Consider the following 20,759-nt stretch of genomic DNA (forward strand, 5'->3'; position numbering starts at 1 on the left):
TTGCTTCAACTAGGTAGCTTTTTTTTCACAAGGGTATCGGGAAAAAATGCAACATAAAATGTATTGTTCATTTTCTCCTGAGTTCGCAGATACCTCATATGTGGTGGAAATCAAATGTTTGGGCACACGGCAGAGCTTGAAAGGGAAGGAGCGCCATTTGAATTTTTGAACACAAAATTAGCTGCACTCATTAGCGGACGCCATGTCAGGTTTGAAGACCCCCTGAGGTGCCTAAACAATGGAGCTCCCCCACAAGTGACCCCATTTTGGAAACTAGAGCCCTCAAATAATTTTTCTAGATGTTTGGTGAGCATTTTGAACATTTGGGGGCTTCACAGAAGTTTATAACGTTGAGCCGTGAAAAGAAAAAAAAAATTTTTTACCACAAAACTGTTGCTTCAACTAGGTAGCTTTTTTTTCACAAGGGTATCAGGAAAAAATGCACCATAAAACATATTGTGCAATTTCTCCTGAGTACGCAGATACCTCACATGTGGTGGAAAGTAATTGTTGGGCGCATGGCGTGGCTCAGAAGAGAAGGGCACCAATTGACAGCAAAATTGGTTGGAATCATTAGCGGACGCCATGTCACGTTTTTAGACCCCCCCTATGGTGCCTAAACAGTGGAGCTCCCCCACAAATTACCCCATTTTGGAACTAGACCCCTCAAGGTATTTATCTAGATGTTTAGTGAGCCCCTTGTACCCCCAGGGGCTCCACTGAAAGTTGATAACATTGAACCGTGAAAATTATTATTTTTTTTTTAAATTTTTGCAGCAACAAGGTAGCTTTTTTTTTTCTTTTTACAACGGTATCAGGAAAAAATGCACCATAAAACTTATTGTGCAATTTTTCCCGAGTACGCAGATACCTCATATGTGGTGGAAATCAATTCTTTGGGCGCATGGCGGGGCTCAGAAGACAAGGAACGCCATTTGACTTTTCAAACGCACAGACGCAGTGCACTGATCGACCGCTGCAGGAGGCACGGTCGGATGAGATACAAAAAGCGCTGGGGATACGGAAAAAAAAAAAGTCCCGCCAAAAATTGAGCAGGGATGCTGATCCGCGCTCAGCAGGACGCACGGACAGATGCGATACTTTTTTTTCCGTTTCCCCGACGCTTTTTGTATCGCATCCGTCCGTGCGTCCCACCGAGCGCTGATCAGGGATGCACATAACGGATCGGCATCCCTGCTCAATTTTTGGCGTGACTTTTTTTTCCGTATCCCCGATGCTTTTTGTATCGCATCCGTCCGTGCGTCCCACCGAGCGCTGATCAGGGATGCACATAACGGATCGGCATCCCTGCTCAATTTTTGGCGTGACTTTTTTTTCCGTATCCCCGACGCTTTTTGTATCGCATCCGTCCGTGCGTCCCACCGAGCGCTGATCAGGGATGCACATAACGGATCAGCATCCCTGCTCAATTTTTGGCGTGACTTTTTTTTCCGTATCCCCGACGCTTTTTGTATCGCATCCGTCCGTGCGTCCCACCGAGCGCTGATCAGGGATGCACATAACGGATCAGCATCCCTGCTCAATTTTTGGCGTGACTTTTTTTTCCGTATCCCCGACGCTTTTTGTATCGCATCCGTCCGTGCGTCCCACCGAGCGCTGATCAGGGATGCACATAACGGATCGGCATCCCTGCTCAATTTTTGGCGGTAAAACCCGGACAGCAGGAGATTCCACATCTCCTGGCTCACCAGAGACTCATAAGGCAAAGTAGCACAATAGGACCCGGGGTCGCAGAAATACACGCGGGCCCTGTATCCGGCTCGTGCTGCCTGCCACAAGGGGCAAGGCATACAGCATCTAAGAAGAGGGACACTGTGTTGCTTTGGCCACAGCGACCAACTCACAGAGCGCACTAAGGAAGGCCTCCAGTGCACCTGGCAAGCAGAGATTCCCCCACTGCTACCCGGATGACCAGATCACTGTAACTTCGGGACCCATAGCTACTGACCAGTAAAAGGTAAAAGAAACTACCCGCCTGTGTTGTCCAGTTACTATTGGCATCCTCAGTCCTGCACCCAGCGCACACCACCATAGACTGCCACCCCCATCATCCTCCCTGGGCCCTAGCTCTACCTGTGGGGAGCTAAACCATCCCAACTGCGACACCATCCACCCCAGAGGACAGCACCCTCAGCGGCGGCTAATCCCTGGCCACACACCCCATATGGTGTCACGGGACAACTACTACCCCCAACATCTTTCTCCACATCCACCCACTTCCCTTTTTGTGGACACCTCGGGGTCACGAAACCGGCAGGGCCACCCGTGACATCCCCTGACTCTCACCGGCCCAGTGACGAGTATTCCCCATACTCCATGGGGTGCTCCATATAGGTTTTGAAACATAAGCAAGCAAAGTTTGTAAAATCAGCAGCTTTTTGAGTGACAGCAGCTGCACCAGCTGATAGCTGGGGTGGTTATTTATAGTTATCCCCTCCCTCTGGTACTTATGTTAATTCTACAATGCAATTGTTTTAATTTGTGATTAGAAGGGCCTGTGCTGATGTCATACCCATGTGACCAGAAGGGGCGGGCCTCAGCCAACATAGCTTATACCAGGAAGCAACATTTTTCTGTTTGCTGAATCCCCGTCCCTTCACACGGGTATGACATCAGCAAGGTCCTGGCATTAAGTTATATAGGAAAATCCTGGTGATTTGTATGCTTTAAGCTGCTTAAAAATGCAATAATTTCAAAAGAATAGCAAAATTTACAGAGGACACAAACTATAAAAAAAATATAAAAAAAATAAGTGAAACTGTAGTGGCAGGCTTTGCAAAATGTTTTTAGTTTTGACAAGATAAAGTTATTGACTTTCAGTAGGCATTAGAGATGGACACTTATTATATCAGAACCTATTTTTAAAGTCCTTTAATTTGTAATTTGCAGCTATTGTTTTGAGGCAGCAGAGGAAATCTGCTAACATTTATTTTATATCACTAGGTGGTGCTAGAAACTCAAAGATTGTTTCTGCAGAGTCCTCATTTTTTTCAATACCTGACTTGAAGGAAAGCGCTACTTACAATATCTATGTGTCATCTATTGTTGGAAACCGAGAAGGAAGTCCCGTTCTTCTTACAGCAAAAACGTGTGAGTAGTCAAGAGGGGATTATCTGTAAGGTTTCAAGAACAATCGGTATACTCAAATAAATCATGTACAAGCATATAGGCATCAATCATGTTTGCATCCTATTAGTCACTATTTTGCTAAAAGTGGAAATTAATACAGAAACGCTTAACATATATTATATAAAAATAAAAAGTACATACATGTATATACTGTATAACATATATTTTAGAAACAATACACATTTCATTTTTCTGACAAATGTATCTAACATGTTTCGATATTTATATTGTTATGTAGTAGACTTACCAAAAGTGGACATCTTCGAAATAAAAGAAACAACATCAGACAGTGTTTTACTAAGTTGGTCAGGAGTTAATGGGGCATCCTCGTATCTTTTAACGTGGAGGTTAAGTTCAGGTAAGGCTTAATTATGCTTTCAGTCATAAAAGCATAGAGGTGTTGCTGTAAATTAACATATAACTTAAATCTATGTTTTGTACTGTTAATTATTGTTGCACTAGTTTATGTCTACCCTTTTTACTTGTAAAGTGCCATGGAATAAATGGCGCTATAATAATAATAAATAATAATAATAATATTAAAAAAATCTCCGTCAGTCCCATAGTAAAGAAATAGTGTGCATGCCCTAAAATCGCTCAATTAAAACTAGGCTCTGTAATGCCCGCCCTGATCTTGGGATCAGTGATGTTCCAAATGGATGGACCCCCATCTTTAAGCAAGTTATCAACTGTCTTTTAGATAAGTATCTTGTTAAATGTGGACAACACTTTACTTTCCAATATTTGGGAATGCTTTTATGTGACTAAATACTCTCTATCAGTCTAGGCTTCCATTATGCCACTTATGTTTACTACATTAGAAAGGCATATAACTAGGGGTGGGTGAATCTAAACTGTAAAGTTTGGGGTTCATACCGAACACATAGTGTTCGTTCACAAGGTCCTGAACACGAGCTTTGTGTTACCGTTCGGGTCCAGTTCGGGTCCAGGGGCTGTAAAAAAAAAACCTCCGACATAGTCCAAAGGCGAGCATCTCTTCAGCTCTGCTACATCTGTGCGAGAAGACAAACACAGGTCTGCTCACACAGACAAGCAGGCACAGACAGACTTGTCCCTGGGTAACCTTCACTGACTACAGGACCTTCCATGATGTCATAGCCATGTGACCAGTCTGGTGTGAATGTTGTTACCTCGTGGGTTACAGGACCTTCCATGAGGATATAGCCATGGGACCAGTCTGGTGTGAATGTTGTTGTGACGTCACTGCAACACTGCCGAATGTGAGCACTTGTCGGTTGTGAAAGCGGTGACGTCAGCTATTCCCTTAGTTAACGCCGACTCTGATGTCAGCGCTCTCACTGCCGACAAGCGCTCACTTTACGGCAGTGTTGCAGTGACGTCAGTCGAGGTTATCTGGGGGCACAGCTGACCGGCCGCTTGTTAAATATCACATCCTGGTCCCCTATTGTGCCATTCCACACAAACACACACAAACACGTACAAACACACGCAAACACGTACAAACACACACAAGCATACACGCACACACACATATTATGCTCACCTTACCTTCTGTTCCATCGCCGGCCTCCTGGGACTTGCAGTTCGCCGGTACAGGATGTGTATTGGGTAACCATGCGACCGATGCCCCGGAGCTTCCGCTGCCAGTGTGCTGACATCAAAGGCAGGAGCCGCTTGCCTCTGATTGGCCAGCGCGCTGCCTTTGAGTAGCGTCTGACAGAGGAAGTTCCTCCCTTGTCGCCATGGTTACCCAATACACGTAGTTCGCTGCTACAGGATGTGTATCAGGTAACCATCGCAACAAGGGAGGAACTTCCTTTGCCAGACACTAACGCTAACGACTCCAACATCGCATAAAACAGGTCGAATTTGAGATTAGCGAACAGTTCGATTCGAACACCGCTCATCTCTAATTACTACCAATTTGTTTTGTTGTTTTTATTGTCCTCAGAAAAAAAGTAAAGAGTTAAAATCACATTAAAAAAAATCAAACATGTGGCATGGCTGCTTCTACCCAACCCTGGGTTTGCCATTCATTTTCTTCTTGGGGAAAGCTGAGAGGTGAAAATTCAGGGTTGAAGAGAGGATGGCATGAAGATGACAGAGTTAGATAGAAGATGTTTTTATGTGGTTTTCAATAAACGCAACTGATGAAGAAGCTGACACTAGAGATGAGCGAGCCTCTAGAGGCTCGAGTTCGGTTTGGTTCGTCTAACAGAGGCCGCGTTCGAGTTCAGTTCGGCGAACCGTTCGACGAACCTCTCAAACCCCATTGAAACCAATGGGAGGCAAACACAAACACATAAAAACAAATTATAAATGTACACATACAGTTAATAAACATTGCCATAACACCTACCTGTCCCCGCGATGCATCCTGCACTCTGTCTCCCTCTGCTTTTCCTTCCAATAATCGCTGCGTCCTCCCAGTAACCAGCACTGATGATAGGATGTGACCAGTCACATGTCTATTATTTTATTGGCTACAGACTGGTCACATGGGTTTGACGTCATGTTAGGTCCTGTCAGTGCATCTCTCCAGTACGCGGTGATCGTTTGTGTATCTCCATGTACCGGCAACATGCTCTGGCACATGATCGACTCCCCTTTCTGCTTCCCTATTCCGTTATTCACTGCCTGCCACAGCCGGTCAATAACGGAGATCACCGTTGCTATAGCAGCGCGCCTGTCAGCGGTGACATCACCGCTTACAGACAGCAGCTTCTGGTCACTCACGGAGTGAAAAGACTGCACGGGAACAGCAGCGTCTTCCTCCCATGCAGCGCTGCTGATGTAGCAGAGCTGCATGGGTTGAAGGAGAAAGAAGACAGAAGAGCAGGATCGTGGAGGGATAAGAGGGAGTAATAAACATGGAGTCTCTAAGTGTGTCTGTGTATTTATTTCTATTAAAGTATTTTTTCTCTGTGTGGTGTCTTTTTTTTTTAACTCTTTATTGGAGATTCTTAATGGCTGGGTCAAACTTGCCTGACATTAAGAATCTCTGACTTATTACTAGCTAGTAAAACAAAGCTAGTATTAACTCATAATTACCCAGCAAGCCACCCGGCTCCAGGGCTGTTGGAAGAGTTGGATACAGCGCCAGAAGATGGCGCTTCTATGAAAGTGTAATTTTCTGGGGTGGCTGCGGACTGCAATTTTCAGCCCAGAAAGCTCGGGCTAACCTGTGCTGCGGATTCCAATCCCCAGCTGCCTAGTTGTACCTGGCTGGACACAAAAATGGGGTGAAGCCCACGTCATTTTTTTTTTAATTATTTCATGAAATTCGTGAAATAATTAAAAAAAACGGACTTCCCTATATTTTTTGTTCTTAGCCGGGTACAAATAGGCAGCTGGGGGTTGGGGGCAGCCATACCTGCCTGCTGTACCTGGCTAGCACACAAAAATATGGCAAAGCTCATGTCATTTTTTTGGTGGGCAAAAAACTCCTGCATACAGTCCTGGATGGAGTATGCTGAGCCTTGTAGTTCTGCAGCTGCTGTCTGCTCTCTTGCATACACTAGTGAATGGAGCATGCTGAGCCTTGTCGTTCTGCAGCTGCTGTCTGCTCTCCTCCATACAGACAGACAGCAGCTGCAGAACTACAAGGCTCAGCATACTCCATCCAGGACTGTATGCAGGAGTTTTTTTTGCCCCCCCCAAAATTTATGTGGGCTTCACCATGTTTTTGTATACTAGCCAGATACAGCAGGCAGCTACGGGCTGCCCCCAAGCCCCAGCTGCCTATTTGTACCCGGCTGTGAACAAAAAATATAGGGAAGCCCTTTTTTTATTAATTATTTCATGAATTTCATGAAATAATTAAAAAACAAATGACGTGGGCTTCGCCATATTTTTGTATGCTAGCCAGGTACAGCAGGCACCTACGGGCTGCCCCCAACCCCCAGCTGCCTATTTGTATCTGGCTGGGAACCAAAAATATAGGGAATCATGTTTTTTTTTAATTATTTCACTTATTACATGAAATAATTAAAAAACAAATGACGTGGGCTTCGCCATATTTTTGTATGCTAGCCAGGTACAGCAGGCACCTATGGGTTGCCCCCAACCCCTAGCTGCCTATTTGTACCTGGCTGGGAACCAAAAATATAGGGAATCATGTTTTTTTTAATTATTTCACTTATTACATGAAATAATTAAAAAACAAATGATGTGGGCTTCGCCATATTTTTGTATCCAGCCAGGTACAACTAGGCAGCTGGGGATTGGAATCCACAACACAGGTTGGCCTGAGCTTTCTGGGCCCCTCTGATGTGAATTGCAGTCCGCAGCCACCCCAGAAAATGGCGCTTTCATAGGAGCGCCATCTTCTAGCGCTGTATCCAACTCTTCCAGCTGCCCTGGTGACGGGTGGCTCGCTGGGTAATAATGGGGTTGGGGCTTGCTGTATATTATCAACTGGCCCTAAGCCCGAAATTCATGGTGTCACGCCAATATTAGACATGGCCACCATGAATTTCTAGTACTGATAAAAAAAACCACAACACACAGAAAAATATTTTTATTATAAATACAACACAACACAATTAGTGACTCCATCTATATTGAAATAAAGAACCCTCCTCCACAGTAATCCTGGGTCAAGGGTCCCGCGCCGTCCAATCCAGATCCAATATCATCTGATCGGTTTGCTGGAAGGCAAAGCGATCAGATGATGTGTCAGATTCAAGGACCTGAATCACATGACACAGCAGCTGATTGTATAAATGGCTTTTATACAATCAGCTGATGCATCAGTGCAAAAAAAAAAATCAAACTACACACTTCAGTGCAGACTCCTGCCTGACAGCATCAGCTGATAGTTTAGCCGGCCGGGTGGTAAAAAGCCGGCCTCACCACTCGACTTATAGTGTCAGCTAATTCTGTCAGGCGACCGCATCAGCTGATCATCTCCAGGTCTGAGAAAAAGAGAAAAAGAGAGAGAGAGAGAGAGAAAGAAGAGCGAGAAAGAGATAAATAAGAGAGAGAAAGAGAGAAAGAAGAGAGAAAAAGAGAGAGAGAAAGAGAGAAAGAAGATAGAGAGAAAGGGAGAAAGAAAGGAGGGAGAGAAAGAGAAAGGAGAAAAAGAAAGGAGGGAGAGAAAGGAGAGAAAGAGAAAGAAAGGAGAGAAAGAAAGGAGAAAGAGAAAGAAAGGAGAGAGAGAAAGGAGAGAGAGAGAAAGAAAGGAGAGAGAGAAAGGAGAGAGAAAGGAGAGAAAGAAAGGAGAGAGAGAGAATGGAGAGAAAGAAAGGAGAGAGAGAGAGAGAAAGGAGAGAGAGCGAGAAAGGAGAGAGAGAGATCACAGCTGATGTCCGGCTCCTCCCCTCAGTGCATAATTAAATTATAATTATAAATATATTATAAATATAACTTAAAAAAAAAATAAGAAGTCTTTACCGGGACTAGAACTCGCAACCTAATGCTTTCTATGTGAGCGCTCTATCCACTTAGCTACTGCTTCTAATGATAAAGATATGCCGATTTGGTAATCTTGACTTCTGCATTGCTGAAGTCTCTGCTGAACGCGCAATTCACTTGATTGCTACGTGGAGCTGATACAGAGCACTTGTGTTCTGTAGCATAGCTGACAGTGTCGTGTGGAGTACATCAGACCTGGAGGGGTATTTGAGGATTAATAAAGGGGTGAAACAGGGTGTTTTTTTTGTCTTTTATTCCAAATAAAGGATTTTTCGCGGTGTGTTTTTCTTTACTTTCACTTTCAGTTTAATCATGAAAGGTGTCTCGGGGAGGCGCCTGGCATGGTTAAACTCATTATTACCCCGAATGCCACCGCACCAGGGCAATTCGGGATGAGCTGGGTAGAGTCCGGGACTGTCGCATCTAATGGATGCGGCTATTCCGGCCGGCTGCTGGGTGATATTGTTAGGGTGGTGGGCTCCCCATACCGTGGCGCTCCCCATCCTGACAATACCAGCCTCCAGCCGTGCAGCTTTATCCTGGCTGGGGGAACCACATTTTTTTTTTTTTTATTTATTTATTTTACTGCACAATATAATTAAAAATAAAAAAATAAAATAAAAAAAATTAAATTCTTCACCAGGACGGCTGAGGCTAGAACTCGCAACCTAATCCTTCATACACAAGCTCTTTATCCACTGAGCTATTGCCTCTAGTGATAAAGTTAGGCAGATTTTGTAATCTTGAAGCCTACAGTGCTGACTGAAGTCTCTGCTGACAGCGCAATTCACTTCATTGCTACGTGGACCTGATACAGGGTGTTCTACAGTGCTGCTACATCTTCAGGGAGCAGAGCTGACAGTGTCGTGTGGATTACGTCGGACCTGGAGGGGTATTTGGTGATCAATAAAGGGGTGAAACAGGGTGTTTTTTTGTCTTTTATTCCAAATAAAGGATTTTTCGCGGTGTGTTTATTTACTTTCACTTTCAGGTTGCTCAGAGAAGGTGTCTCGGGGAGACGCCTGGCATGATCAACCCCGTTATTACCCCGATTGCCACCGCACCAGGGCATTTTTTTTTTTTTATTATTATCTATTTATTTATTTTACTGCACGATATAGACCCACCCGCTGGCGGCTGTGATTGGTTGCAGTGAGACAGCTGTCACTCAGCTTGGGATGTGACTGACTGCTACCAATCATAGGCGCCGGTGGGTGGGGAAAGCACGGAATAACTAATTGACTAATGAAGCAGCAGCCATTTTCTAAAGAGGAAAAGACACCGCAGATTTGTGACAGACGTGGAGCGAGGCGCCCGTGATTGGTCAATAGGAAAGGGAGAGGGATTGTGCTGGGGACGCAGGACACATGCAGATAGCAACATGTGCACATAGCCTTACTGTGAAAACCAACGTTTATGTTGATCGAACCCTTCTCAAACCTAACTCAAACTGTCGAGCTTTTAGCAAAAAGCTCGAGTTCGAGTTCGATCTCGAGCAACCCCCAAAATCACTCGAACATGAAATTGGCGAACCTCAAACATCGCTCAACTCTAGCGGACATGCTACCCAAAGTCAGGTAGAGGTTGTCATGCACCTGATTAGAAGTAAACTGGCAGTGCTGCTCTGTGTATTATCTTAGAGAAGCTTATAATGGTGGTGATTGCTTGTAGTACCCCTATTCTTAGCAGGATTGAAAATAACACTATGAGATGGAATATACCAATACTGGAACTGTGACAAAAAGGAAGGGTTCTGGATGATGTGGATTTTGTTCCAAAAATTATAGCGTTAAGAGAACCTTGGTTGTCCTAATCTTGTTGGTATCCTTGCGGTGAAGACAGTGCTTGGATGACCAGTTATGGTGTTATTTGAGCTAAAATTGTGCTCCAAAAGTAAATCAACCAAGAAGTAAAATTGAGGTGAGGTAAAATTAGGCTAAAGTGTGTACAGATGAATCAGATTTATCAACCAGGATGAGACACTGTGAAACATTTGGGCATTTTCACACTGTGTAGTCTACGAATATTCTGTATATTAGGAATATCTCTTTACCGTTATTATTTTTTTTTTTTTACAGAATCTGTCATATTGTACTTTTGTTATTTTTTATTATTGTGATTAATAGGTGACAGATAATTTTATACATGTTTCAGAGAAGAAAATGTAGTGACAAGAACACCCTAAAAATGCATCTTTGTCGTACAAATGCACACTTTTTATACTGTTGTGTGCAGAAACAAATCTTTAGTCATCTATTTGCTGTACTGTGGAAGGTTTGTGACTAGGGATGATCGAATACCTCGAACATTCGGCTACGCCCATATTTGACGAATAGGTCGCCGCTATTCGACTATTTGTGAATATTCGATGTGCAATGTAAGTCTATGAGAAACCCGAATAGTTGCCGAATATCAACTATTCGGGCTTCCCATAGACTTACAATGTGCATCGAATATTCGCATAGCAGCGACCTATTCATCGAATATTCGTGAAGCCGAATATTGCCGAATATTTGTGATATTCGATCATCCCTATTTGTGACCAAATGCAATAATATAATGATTTTTTGCTTTTTTTAAATTTTTCAGAGTCTGATGCCTCCATGGAACAATTGGCAGCATCATACCGATCATTCAGGCTGACTGGATTGCACTATGGAAAAACTTATGTTTTTGCAGTAAAGCCATTGTTTGGGGAGATGGAAGGACCAGGAAAAACTATAACCCAAACCATATGTGAGGATTTTTAGCTATATATGTAATTTTAAGAGGAGTGGGATCAATTATCCAATACTGCTATTTTGTTTTATGCATTCTGCAACTTTCTAATTTTCTATATACATCAATTGTTCATAGTTTTCAAGATTTCTGTTCAAGTAAGTGAATAGAAACATTAGAAACTAAGAACTTGTCCTGATAATATCTTGATATTACAGATTGAGAAAATCAAAGATTACTTTTGTCATTAGAGTGCAAAAAAACCTTCTGTGAACAATGAAAAAGAAATATAAAGAGTATAAAGAAGTATTCTAATACAAAATGATTCTTTCTTTAGAGTTAGCGCTTAAAAAATATATGGAACTGTGATATCCCATTTTGTAATGATTGACCTACAATTTTATCTTTGCAGATGGCCAAGTAAAAAGACCTGTCCCCACAGTTCATGGACCTAGGCTAACGACACCTATTGAAAAGACAACCACAATAAGACCTGTTGAGCGTCTTCCACCAACGACACTATCACAGATGTCAAAATCCACCAGTGCTGCTGCTAGAGGAACTTCAGCATTTGTTTCTGAGCCCAGTAAATAGATGTTTATTTCTGATTCAGAAGTGTTTATCAACATATTCTAGTTTCTTTCAGTTCCTAGTCACTTCTCGATATTCATTCTTCATGTTCGACACATGTGGGTTGCGGGTGAATAGAGTGGGCTCAGGAGTCGAGCCTGTGCTATAGCAAGCAGATGATATCTGGGTTAGACACCCAGCATCTGCTTGTCTTAGCAGAGATCGGAGCCAAGCTAAGCTCTGAAAGCAGCTATTAACTGCTAAAATGTCACAATCTCTGACAATAACATTTAGGCTGTGTGCGCACGTTGCGTTTTTTTATCCGTTTCCGCAGCGTTTTCAATTGCAGCGCTTTTATGCAAAAATGCGTGTGTTTTGATTTTCAAGCAAAGTCTATGAGAAATAGGGCTTTCTTGTGCGCACAATGCTGTTAAAAACGCTGCATTTTAGTTACAGAAAAATTGTCAAAATCTCTGCGTTTAAAGAAGCAACATGTCAATTGTTTTTGCTATTTTGGCAGCGTTTTGCTAACATTAGAGTCAATGAGAAGTTTCAAATTGCAACCTAAATCAAAATCCTAGCGTTTTACATGCTTTTTTGATGCAGAAAGCATGCTTTTTTGACAAAATAACGCATGCGTTTTTGACATTATCTTAAGGGCATGATATGTCCCTTTATAGACACACAAAGCCACACACACACACACATTTAATGAAATTAGCTATTTTGTGTATGATTTTAATCATGATATTTGTTATCATTTTTTTTCCTTTTTTCATAGTGTTTGAATGTTTAAACTTTATTTAGTAGTATATTTGTATTAAAAACGCATCTGACTTTAAGTAATGAAAAAGCATGTAAATCGCAGTAAAAACGCAGCCAAAACGCAGTAAAAACGCAAGTGTTTTTATAGCGTTTTTGTGGTCAAAACCAAATTTGACAAAGACAATTTCTGCTAGAGGATGCGTTTAGAACTGCAACTAACTCAACGCAAAGTGCGCACACAGCCTTAAACACACAGTCTCAGGTAACATGCCATTCCAGGTTCCCATTGTGTTCTGTGAGATGTTATCATGGGCTACTGATGGGTTATCAAGATAGCCGGGCGCCTGCTGAGGGTTCCCATGGATGTCATGTTGACATTCCTGTGAAGTCCACCCACAACCTGGGCTTAAAGGCCCCGTTACACACTGAGACTTTCTAGCCCTTTTCTGGCCGGGATCGCTACAAAGTCTCTTTTGAGACGCTGGTGAGCTGTCAAACAGGCAGACCTTACCAACAACACAGCAGCGATGCGGACCTGCAGAACGACCTAGCTGGTCATTAGGGACATGTTAAAGAAGCTATTTGAAAGGGAAGTCGCTAACGAAGTCATTGTAACAGTGTCAAACACACCAATACATGCTGCTCAGCGGGAAACAAAGGACCAAAAAATGGTCCTGAAAGATTTGTAGCGATCAGCAACCTCACAGCAGGGGCCAGGTCACTGATGTGTTTCACACACTGCAATGTCGATGGGGAGGTCGCTATTGCGTCACAAAACCGGTGACGTTACAGCACTGTCGTTAGCGATGTTGCAGTGTGTAAAGGGGCTTTTATTGCAAACTGTCAGCAATCAGACAATCACAATTTCAAGTACCCTAGCAGGACTAAAAAAAAAAAAAAAAAGTTTAAAGATCTGAAACTTTTTTAAGGGTATGTGCCCACAATCCACACATGCTGCATCCTGGACGTCTTCTACTGTGGAGACGCCAGTGTTCTCTGCAGGAGAACCCAGCGGTCTGTGCCCACGATCAGGGATCTGGGCATGGTAGGCTTTTGCTGTATTCTCCCCGCTGAGAACACTTGCATCTCCGCAAGCATAAATTGACATGCTGTGACTCAGAAAGCTGCGCCGCATGTCAGTTTATGCGGTGGGGAAAAAAAAATACAGTGAGCATGGGATTTCTAGAAAATCCATACACTGTGTTTGTACTGTACAATGCAGCGCTTTGGATGCAGTAAAAAAAATGCTGTGCCCAGAACGCTGCTATTCCTGATCTTGGGCACACAGCCTAAGAAATCCTCAAATGTTGCATCAACCTCTTATCCTCCTGTTAAAAATAGACAAAAAACAAACAAACAAAACATATTTGGCATCTCAGAATATGTAAAAGTCAGGTCTATCAAAACATAATATTATTTAACCCACACAGTAAATTTCTTAAGGTACAAAAAAAAATCAAAACACCAGAATTGATGTTTTTCAGACGTTGCCTCTCAGCACAAATTTCAGTAAAAAGTGTTGAAAACATTGCAAGAAGTAGAAAATGATATCAATAAAAATGTCAGTTTGTCATGTAAAAAATAAGCCCTTGATCACCTCAATCATCAAAAAGATAAAAAAAGTTATGGGTCTCAGAAAATGCTGACACAAACCCTTTTTTTTCACAAATTTCAGATTGTTTTTCACCACTAAAATAAAAACCAAAACATATAGGTTATTAGCAATGTAATGATTTTCTCCTGTAGAATCATGTTGCCAAGTCATTTTCCCATTTAACAAACACCATAAAAGCAAAAAAATACAACCAATGGCACAATTGCTTTTTTCTTGTGATTTCACCATATTTGGATTTTTTTCCCAACTTTTAGTACACTATATGGTAAAATGAATGGTATCATTCAAAACTATACAGTACTTCATCCTACAAAAAATATGGCTAGTCAACGTAAAAAACTTAAGACTTATGTCTCTTGTAAGAAGGAGAGGAAAAAAACGAAAAATGAAAAGTTGACTACTGCAGTTAAAAGTAATAGACTGAACTGTAAAGAGATAAATAATCCAAAATGTATGTTTTGACACACTAAAGAGACATTGTCAGTCCTTACAGGGGTTGTCACCCTTTTGGGACAATTTTTTTTTTTTAATTTAAATGCATCATTTTGCAATTCGATTTAATTCCATAGTCTCCTGCTGCACTGATTATTGCTGGCTGCAGAATAAACTGAAAATCTGTCAGCCCGCTACGATGATATGATCTGGACATTGGTGCAACCCGTGCGGCCACATAGGGGCCCAACAGGTAAAGGTAGATATTTCTATCTCTAAGGCCCCCTTCACACGTCAGTGTTTCTGGTACGTATGTGCTTTTTTATACGTACCAGAATCACTGACATATGCAGACCCATTATAATCAATGGGTCTGCTCACACATCAATGATTTTTCACTGAGCGTGTCTCCATGCAGCGTACACACGTGTCCGTGATTCTGCACGGAGACAAGTCCGTTTTTTTCTGGCATCACTGATGTCCCACAGACCACACTATGGTGTGATCCGTATGTGATCCGTGAAACACGTACCAGAAAAACACTGATATTTAAAATGATAAACATTTTCAACTCACCTTTCCAGCGATTCGCTGTGTAGCCTCCGCTCTCTGCAGCTCCTGTCCGGCGCATGAATATTCATGAAAGCAGAAACAGCCGACCCGGAAGTAGCTGCAGAAAGCGGTGGGCGGACGCTGCAGAGCCAAGGAGTTCAGCACCATGGACAGCAGTAGTGAAGGTAGGTGAGTAATGTCCATATGAAATCACGGATCACAGATTGCACATGGACAACCCACGTGTGCTGTGAATCACGGAACACGGAGGCACATGTGCGTGTTTTACACGTCAGTGAAGAACGTCAGTGTTTTTCACTGATGTGTGTAACGGGCCTAAAGCAGGTGAAATTTTTTTTATGAGTCTTTAGGCTGCAAAGGGCCCAGATATCGTTCTCGCACAGAACCCTGTCTGTGTCAGCCAGTGGATCTGATAGAGAATTTGTACCTCTTTTTTTCCAGTTTTTTATGAGCTTCTCACAGCTGATTTTTAACCATTGACCGCATCAAAGAGGTCGGCCACTTTCTCTTGTTAGTGCAGCTTTCCTCACAAATTGACCAGGACTCTGTCCATACAATGGCTGATGGTGGAGGAGCTACTGACTAGACAGATCCAAACACCTCACATGGAAAAGCTATGTTTATACCCAGCTTTTAACTCCTTTCCAATTAGACGATTTTCTGGTTTTCTGATTTTTCATCTTAAAAAACAACTTTTTTATTTTTCCATTGACATAGCCGTTTTTGTGGGTTGAGTTGGGACCAAGTAACACAAAATGGTTAAAAAAATGCAATTGTTTTTTTTTAGTTTTTTTTAGTTTTTTTTAGTTTTTGTTTTAGTTTTTTGCATTCATAGCATTCACTATATGTTAAAAATGACCTGGTAACATGATACCAGTATGATTATGTTGATATCAAACTTGCATAGTTTCTTTGTATTTCAGTAGTGAAAAATAAATCATAAATTTGTAAAAAAACAAAAAAAACCAAACATTTGCATGTGTTGCCATTTTTCTAGACCTGTAACATTTTCAGTTTTCAGATGATATACCTGTATGAGGCTATGTTTGTGCTCTGAGCTGACATTTTATTTATACCAATCCAGGGTAGACACTATGTTTTGATCGCATCTTATTGCAATTTGTTTTTCTGTCGAGCTGGGTGATAAAACACAGTTCAGGCGGTATGATTTTTTCTCTTGTTACAGAATTTACTGATTGTATTAATTAATGTTATATTTTGATTAATCAGACTTTCACGTATTTGTAGATACCACATGTGTGTGCATATTACATACTGTGTATATATATATATATATATATATATATATATATATATATATATATACACATATATACATACATACATACATACATACATACATACACACACATATACACACAATAGAAATATATTATGTATTATTATATTACAGCCACAATACACAGCTCCACAATGTATGCTACTGATATGTGGACTATATTGTGGTATGCACTGTGAATCTGTGCCTGTATAAATATATATATATATATATATATATATATATATATATATATATATATACTAGCTGTACTACCCGGGTTAATAACTCCTGTTAACAATTAGAATGTATTAACAAAAATGTATTCTGCACACAAAAACCACAATACAAATAGATTTAAATGTAATTATAATGTCTGTCTCCCCCTCTGTATATATCTCTCTGTCTCTCTCTATCTCTTTGTCTGTCTGTCTCTTTCCCTGTCTGTCTCTGTCTCTTTCTCCGTCTGTCTCAATCTCTTTCCCTGTCTGTCTATCTATCTCTTTCCTGTCTGTCTATCTATCTCTGTCACTTTTCCTGTCTGTCTCTTTCCCTGTCTGTCTCTTTCCCTCTCATTCCCTCTCTTTCCCTGTCTGTCTCTTTCCCTCTGTCTCTTTCCCTGTGTCTGTCTCTTTACCTGTCTTTGTCTGTCTCTTAACCTGTCTCTCTTTTTCTCTGCCTCTCTTTCCCTGTCAGTCTGTCTCTTTGTCTGTGTCTGTCTCTTTGGGTCTGTCTCTTACCCTGTCTATATCTGTTTCTTACCCTTTCTGTGTCTGCCTCTTTCACTGGCTGCATTTTGGCACGCCAACATTCCATATAAGGGCGTGGCTGCGCATTCTTCTGAAGTTCTGGCTCCACTGTGGCTCTCAGCTCCATTCGCTTTAATGGAGGCAGGTTTTTTGGCTAATAACTGTAAAGCGCGGGGTTAAAATTTCCCCTCAAAACATAGCCTATGACGCTCTCGGGGTCCAGAAGTGTGAGTGTGCAAAATGTTGTGGCTGTAGCTGCGACGGTGCAGATACCAATGCCGGACATACACACATGCACACACATACACACATACATACACACATTCAGCATTATATATTAGATATATGTAATTTGTAATGGAGAGTATACACTATATGCTATACTATATACACACACTTTACAATACCACTTCTGTCTTATATACCAGATGTAATTCACAGTATCTGTATTACTCTGTAGATATATTCAGCACAGTACCACTTTTTTCAGTCCTGTATACTGTTTGTAATTTTTAGTGCATGTATAAATGTGTATGAAATATCAGATAGAATTACTGCCACTAAAAATGTAACAATTATTTCAGTGCCTCTGCTATAATACCTGTTACTTTTGCATTGATAACCTAATTACTATATTCATTTAAGTTTTTTCTTCCCTAGTCTGTGCCAAGTTAAAAGCGGATATAGTATTTCTTGTGGATGAGTCTTCTAGCATTGGTTCTGGTAATTTCAACAAGGTCAAAGATTTTCTCTATAGAATTGTATCATATTTTCCCAAAATTGGACCCCAAGGGACACAGGTAGGCATCAATGCTATAGTTATGTGGTCTTATCAGTGCTACCAAAGGGTTTTGCATGTAGTATTGATGGCGGGGTTTTTGGGAGAGCACATAGCTAGAGCCTGGCAAGTAGCTCCATGCCCGGCCAACTCACTCCTGCACTACAGGATGGCTGTAGTGCATATGTACTGACTGCAAAGCCGTCATCTTCTTCTCTTTCTCTTCTCACATAGTGACTTGTGTCACAAAGTATGATAGCTATAATAGGTATTGGAATTATATGACGGCTATATTACTTTATATACTCTATTTCTGATCTAGCCGTTTCTTCTGTCTTAGGTTACATGCAGTATTACATATTTATGGAACTTATTACAGTCCTGAATAGAGATGAGAGAACCCATGGAAGTTTGGTTCAGCTGGGCTTTAGATAAAGTTTGGTTTGAGACGTGGACTTCACCTGAATTCCAATGGAAGTTACTAATTAGGCAGTTTGGGGCTCCAGCCACATACAGCCAGCCATAAAGAGAATACTTCTGGGGATGGGTAGGCGAGATGTTTACATTATTTTTGCATCTGATCATGCTGTTGTTACCCCCAGTGTGAGCTGATCAAACACTGCCTGCGGCTCGCACTGGGCTGAGCACCGAGAGTCCTTGAGCACAGCGATGATCGCGCAAGTGGTTTTTATAAGTAGAGCACTGTAAAGTCTGTGTTTGGTATGAACACCAATCATGGGTTCACTTATCTCTAATCCTGAATGCTTAGTAATCTTGCCTTTATACATCTGTGAGTGTAAGGCGATGTTCACACAGGGCTTTTTTGGTAAGTTTTTTCCTGACCAAAACCTGATCTTGTGGCAGGAAATCTCCTTTGAGTCATCTGCATTTTTGGTGCGTTTTTCATGCCTTTTTAGTGGCGTTTTTGCTGCAAATTTGGTGCGAATTTACTGCTTTTTTCTACAAAATAGGTTGTATCAATGAAAAAACGCAGCAAATCTGCAGCAAAGAATTGACATGCTCATTCTTTAAAAACCTGACAAAAAACGCAGGTATTTGACAAAACAGTCAGGAAAAAAACCTGATGTGTTTGTGAGTGTGTCCATGAGATTTCAGAAATCTCATAGACTTTGCTGGGACTGTAAAAAGCAGCTTTTTATTAGCATGGATTTGCATAAAACCAAGGAAAATCTGCCTCTTACATCTGGAATTAATTGATTTCCTTGTGAATCATATCCCATATTTTATTAGGCCTCTCCATATTTCTATGTATTGTGTAATGACCTAATAAACTATATATATTACTATTATTATTGGTTTCTCCTATATCTTTTTCCTCTATTAGCTACATCATTAATTTTGATATATATGTTATTATTCCCATTATTCCCATTGGAAAACTCTTGTCAGTCTTACATACTATTTTATAAGGGGCTTTGCCTGATTATTTGTATACACAAAAAGACTGATGGACAGATGGATCTATGTACTCATATATGTTGATGATATTTTAGTTTGTTTTGAAAAAGAAAGGGATAAAGAGGACATACTAAGAATTCTGAATCAACATTTCGAGATCAAAGACTTTGGAAATGTGAAACAGTACCTAGGAATACAGATAGAAAGAGAAGAAGATGGGAGTTTCCTACTTAATCAAAATCACATGATTCAAGACATAATCAAAACATTTGGATTGAAGGATGCAAAAACAGTAAAGTCTCCAATGGAAACCAGTTATCTTAAAGAGATGAATAGCGAGCAAAATGTGTTACCAAATAATGAAGAGTACAGAACAACAATGGGAAAATTACTGTATCTAGCCACTGTTAAAAGGCCAGACAGCAGCAGTAAAAATTCTGAATAGAAAAGTGTCAAAGCCAAAAAAAAAGGATTGAAATGCCGTGAAGTAAGTAATACGTTATTTGAAAGGAACCAGCAACGTTAAACTAAAACTAGCTACAAGTGATAAACGCACTTTAACTGGATATGTTAATGCAGATTGGGCTGGAGATCCAACTGACAGGAAATCTACCAGTGGTTATCTTTTCTTTCTCTCTAGCAGACCAATTAGTTGGACTAGTAAAAAGCAATCCATAGTAACGCTGTCATCAACAGAAGCAGAATATGTTGCAGCAGCACATGCGAGTCAAGAAGTTCTATGATTAAGACAATTGCTAACAGACCTAGGAGAACCACAGTTGGAACCAACAAAAATAAATGAGGACAAACAAGGATGTCTTGTTCTTGCTCAGATGGAAAGAGTTAACATAAGAACCAAGCCCATTGATGTGACGTATCATTTCTTGAGGGATCACCATGAACATGGAATCCTGACATTAGAATATTATCTAACTGAAGATATGACAGCAGATATTTTCACAAAGGCATTGAATTCTGAAAGACATCAGAGACTAATGAAGAAATTAGGCTTAACTAAATAAGTCCTTACTGTTGAGAAAGGGTGTTGGTACAGTGCCTTGCGAAACTATTCGGCCCCTTTGAATTTTCAACCTTTTCCCACATTTCAGGCTTCAAACATAAAGATAAAAAAATTTAAATTTTATGGTGAAGAATCAACAAGTGGGACACAATTGTGAAGTTGATAGAAATTTATTGCTTATTTTAAACTTTTATAAAAAATAATAAACTGAAAATTGGGGCGTGCAATATTATTCGGCCCCTTTAAGTTAATACTTTTGTAGCGCCACCTTTTGCTCCGATTACAGTTGCAAG

The 20,759-nt window shown here is 41.0% G+C and overlaps 1 protein-coding gene across 1 annotated transcript in view; it reads left to right on the forward strand.

Annotated features, from left to right (window-relative positions):
• Positions 1-20,759, forward strand: part of LOC142302455 (uncharacterized) — a 593,189-nt gene that overhangs the window by 93,450 nt on the left and 478,980 nt on the right. The window contains exons 17-21 of the mRNA XM_075343517.1: positions 2,965-3,111; positions 3,389-3,508; positions 11,137-11,283; positions 11,678-11,851; positions 17,909-18,048. Coding sequence (XP_075199632.1) covers positions 2,965-3,111; positions 3,389-3,508; positions 11,137-11,283; positions 11,678-11,851; positions 17,909-18,048 — 728 coding nt within the window. The remainder of the gene's footprint in view (positions 1-2,964; positions 3,112-3,388; positions 3,509-11,136; positions 11,284-11,677; positions 11,852-17,908; positions 18,049-20,759) is intronic.

The sequence above is a fragment of the Anomaloglossus baeobatrachus genome, chromosome 4 (genome assembly GCF_048569485.1).
Source record: "Anomaloglossus baeobatrachus isolate aAnoBae1 chromosome 4, aAnoBae1.hap1, whole genome shotgun sequence".
In the NCBI taxonomy this organism is placed as follows: domain Eukaryota; kingdom Metazoa; phylum Chordata; class Amphibia; order Anura; family Aromobatidae; genus Anomaloglossus; species Anomaloglossus baeobatrachus.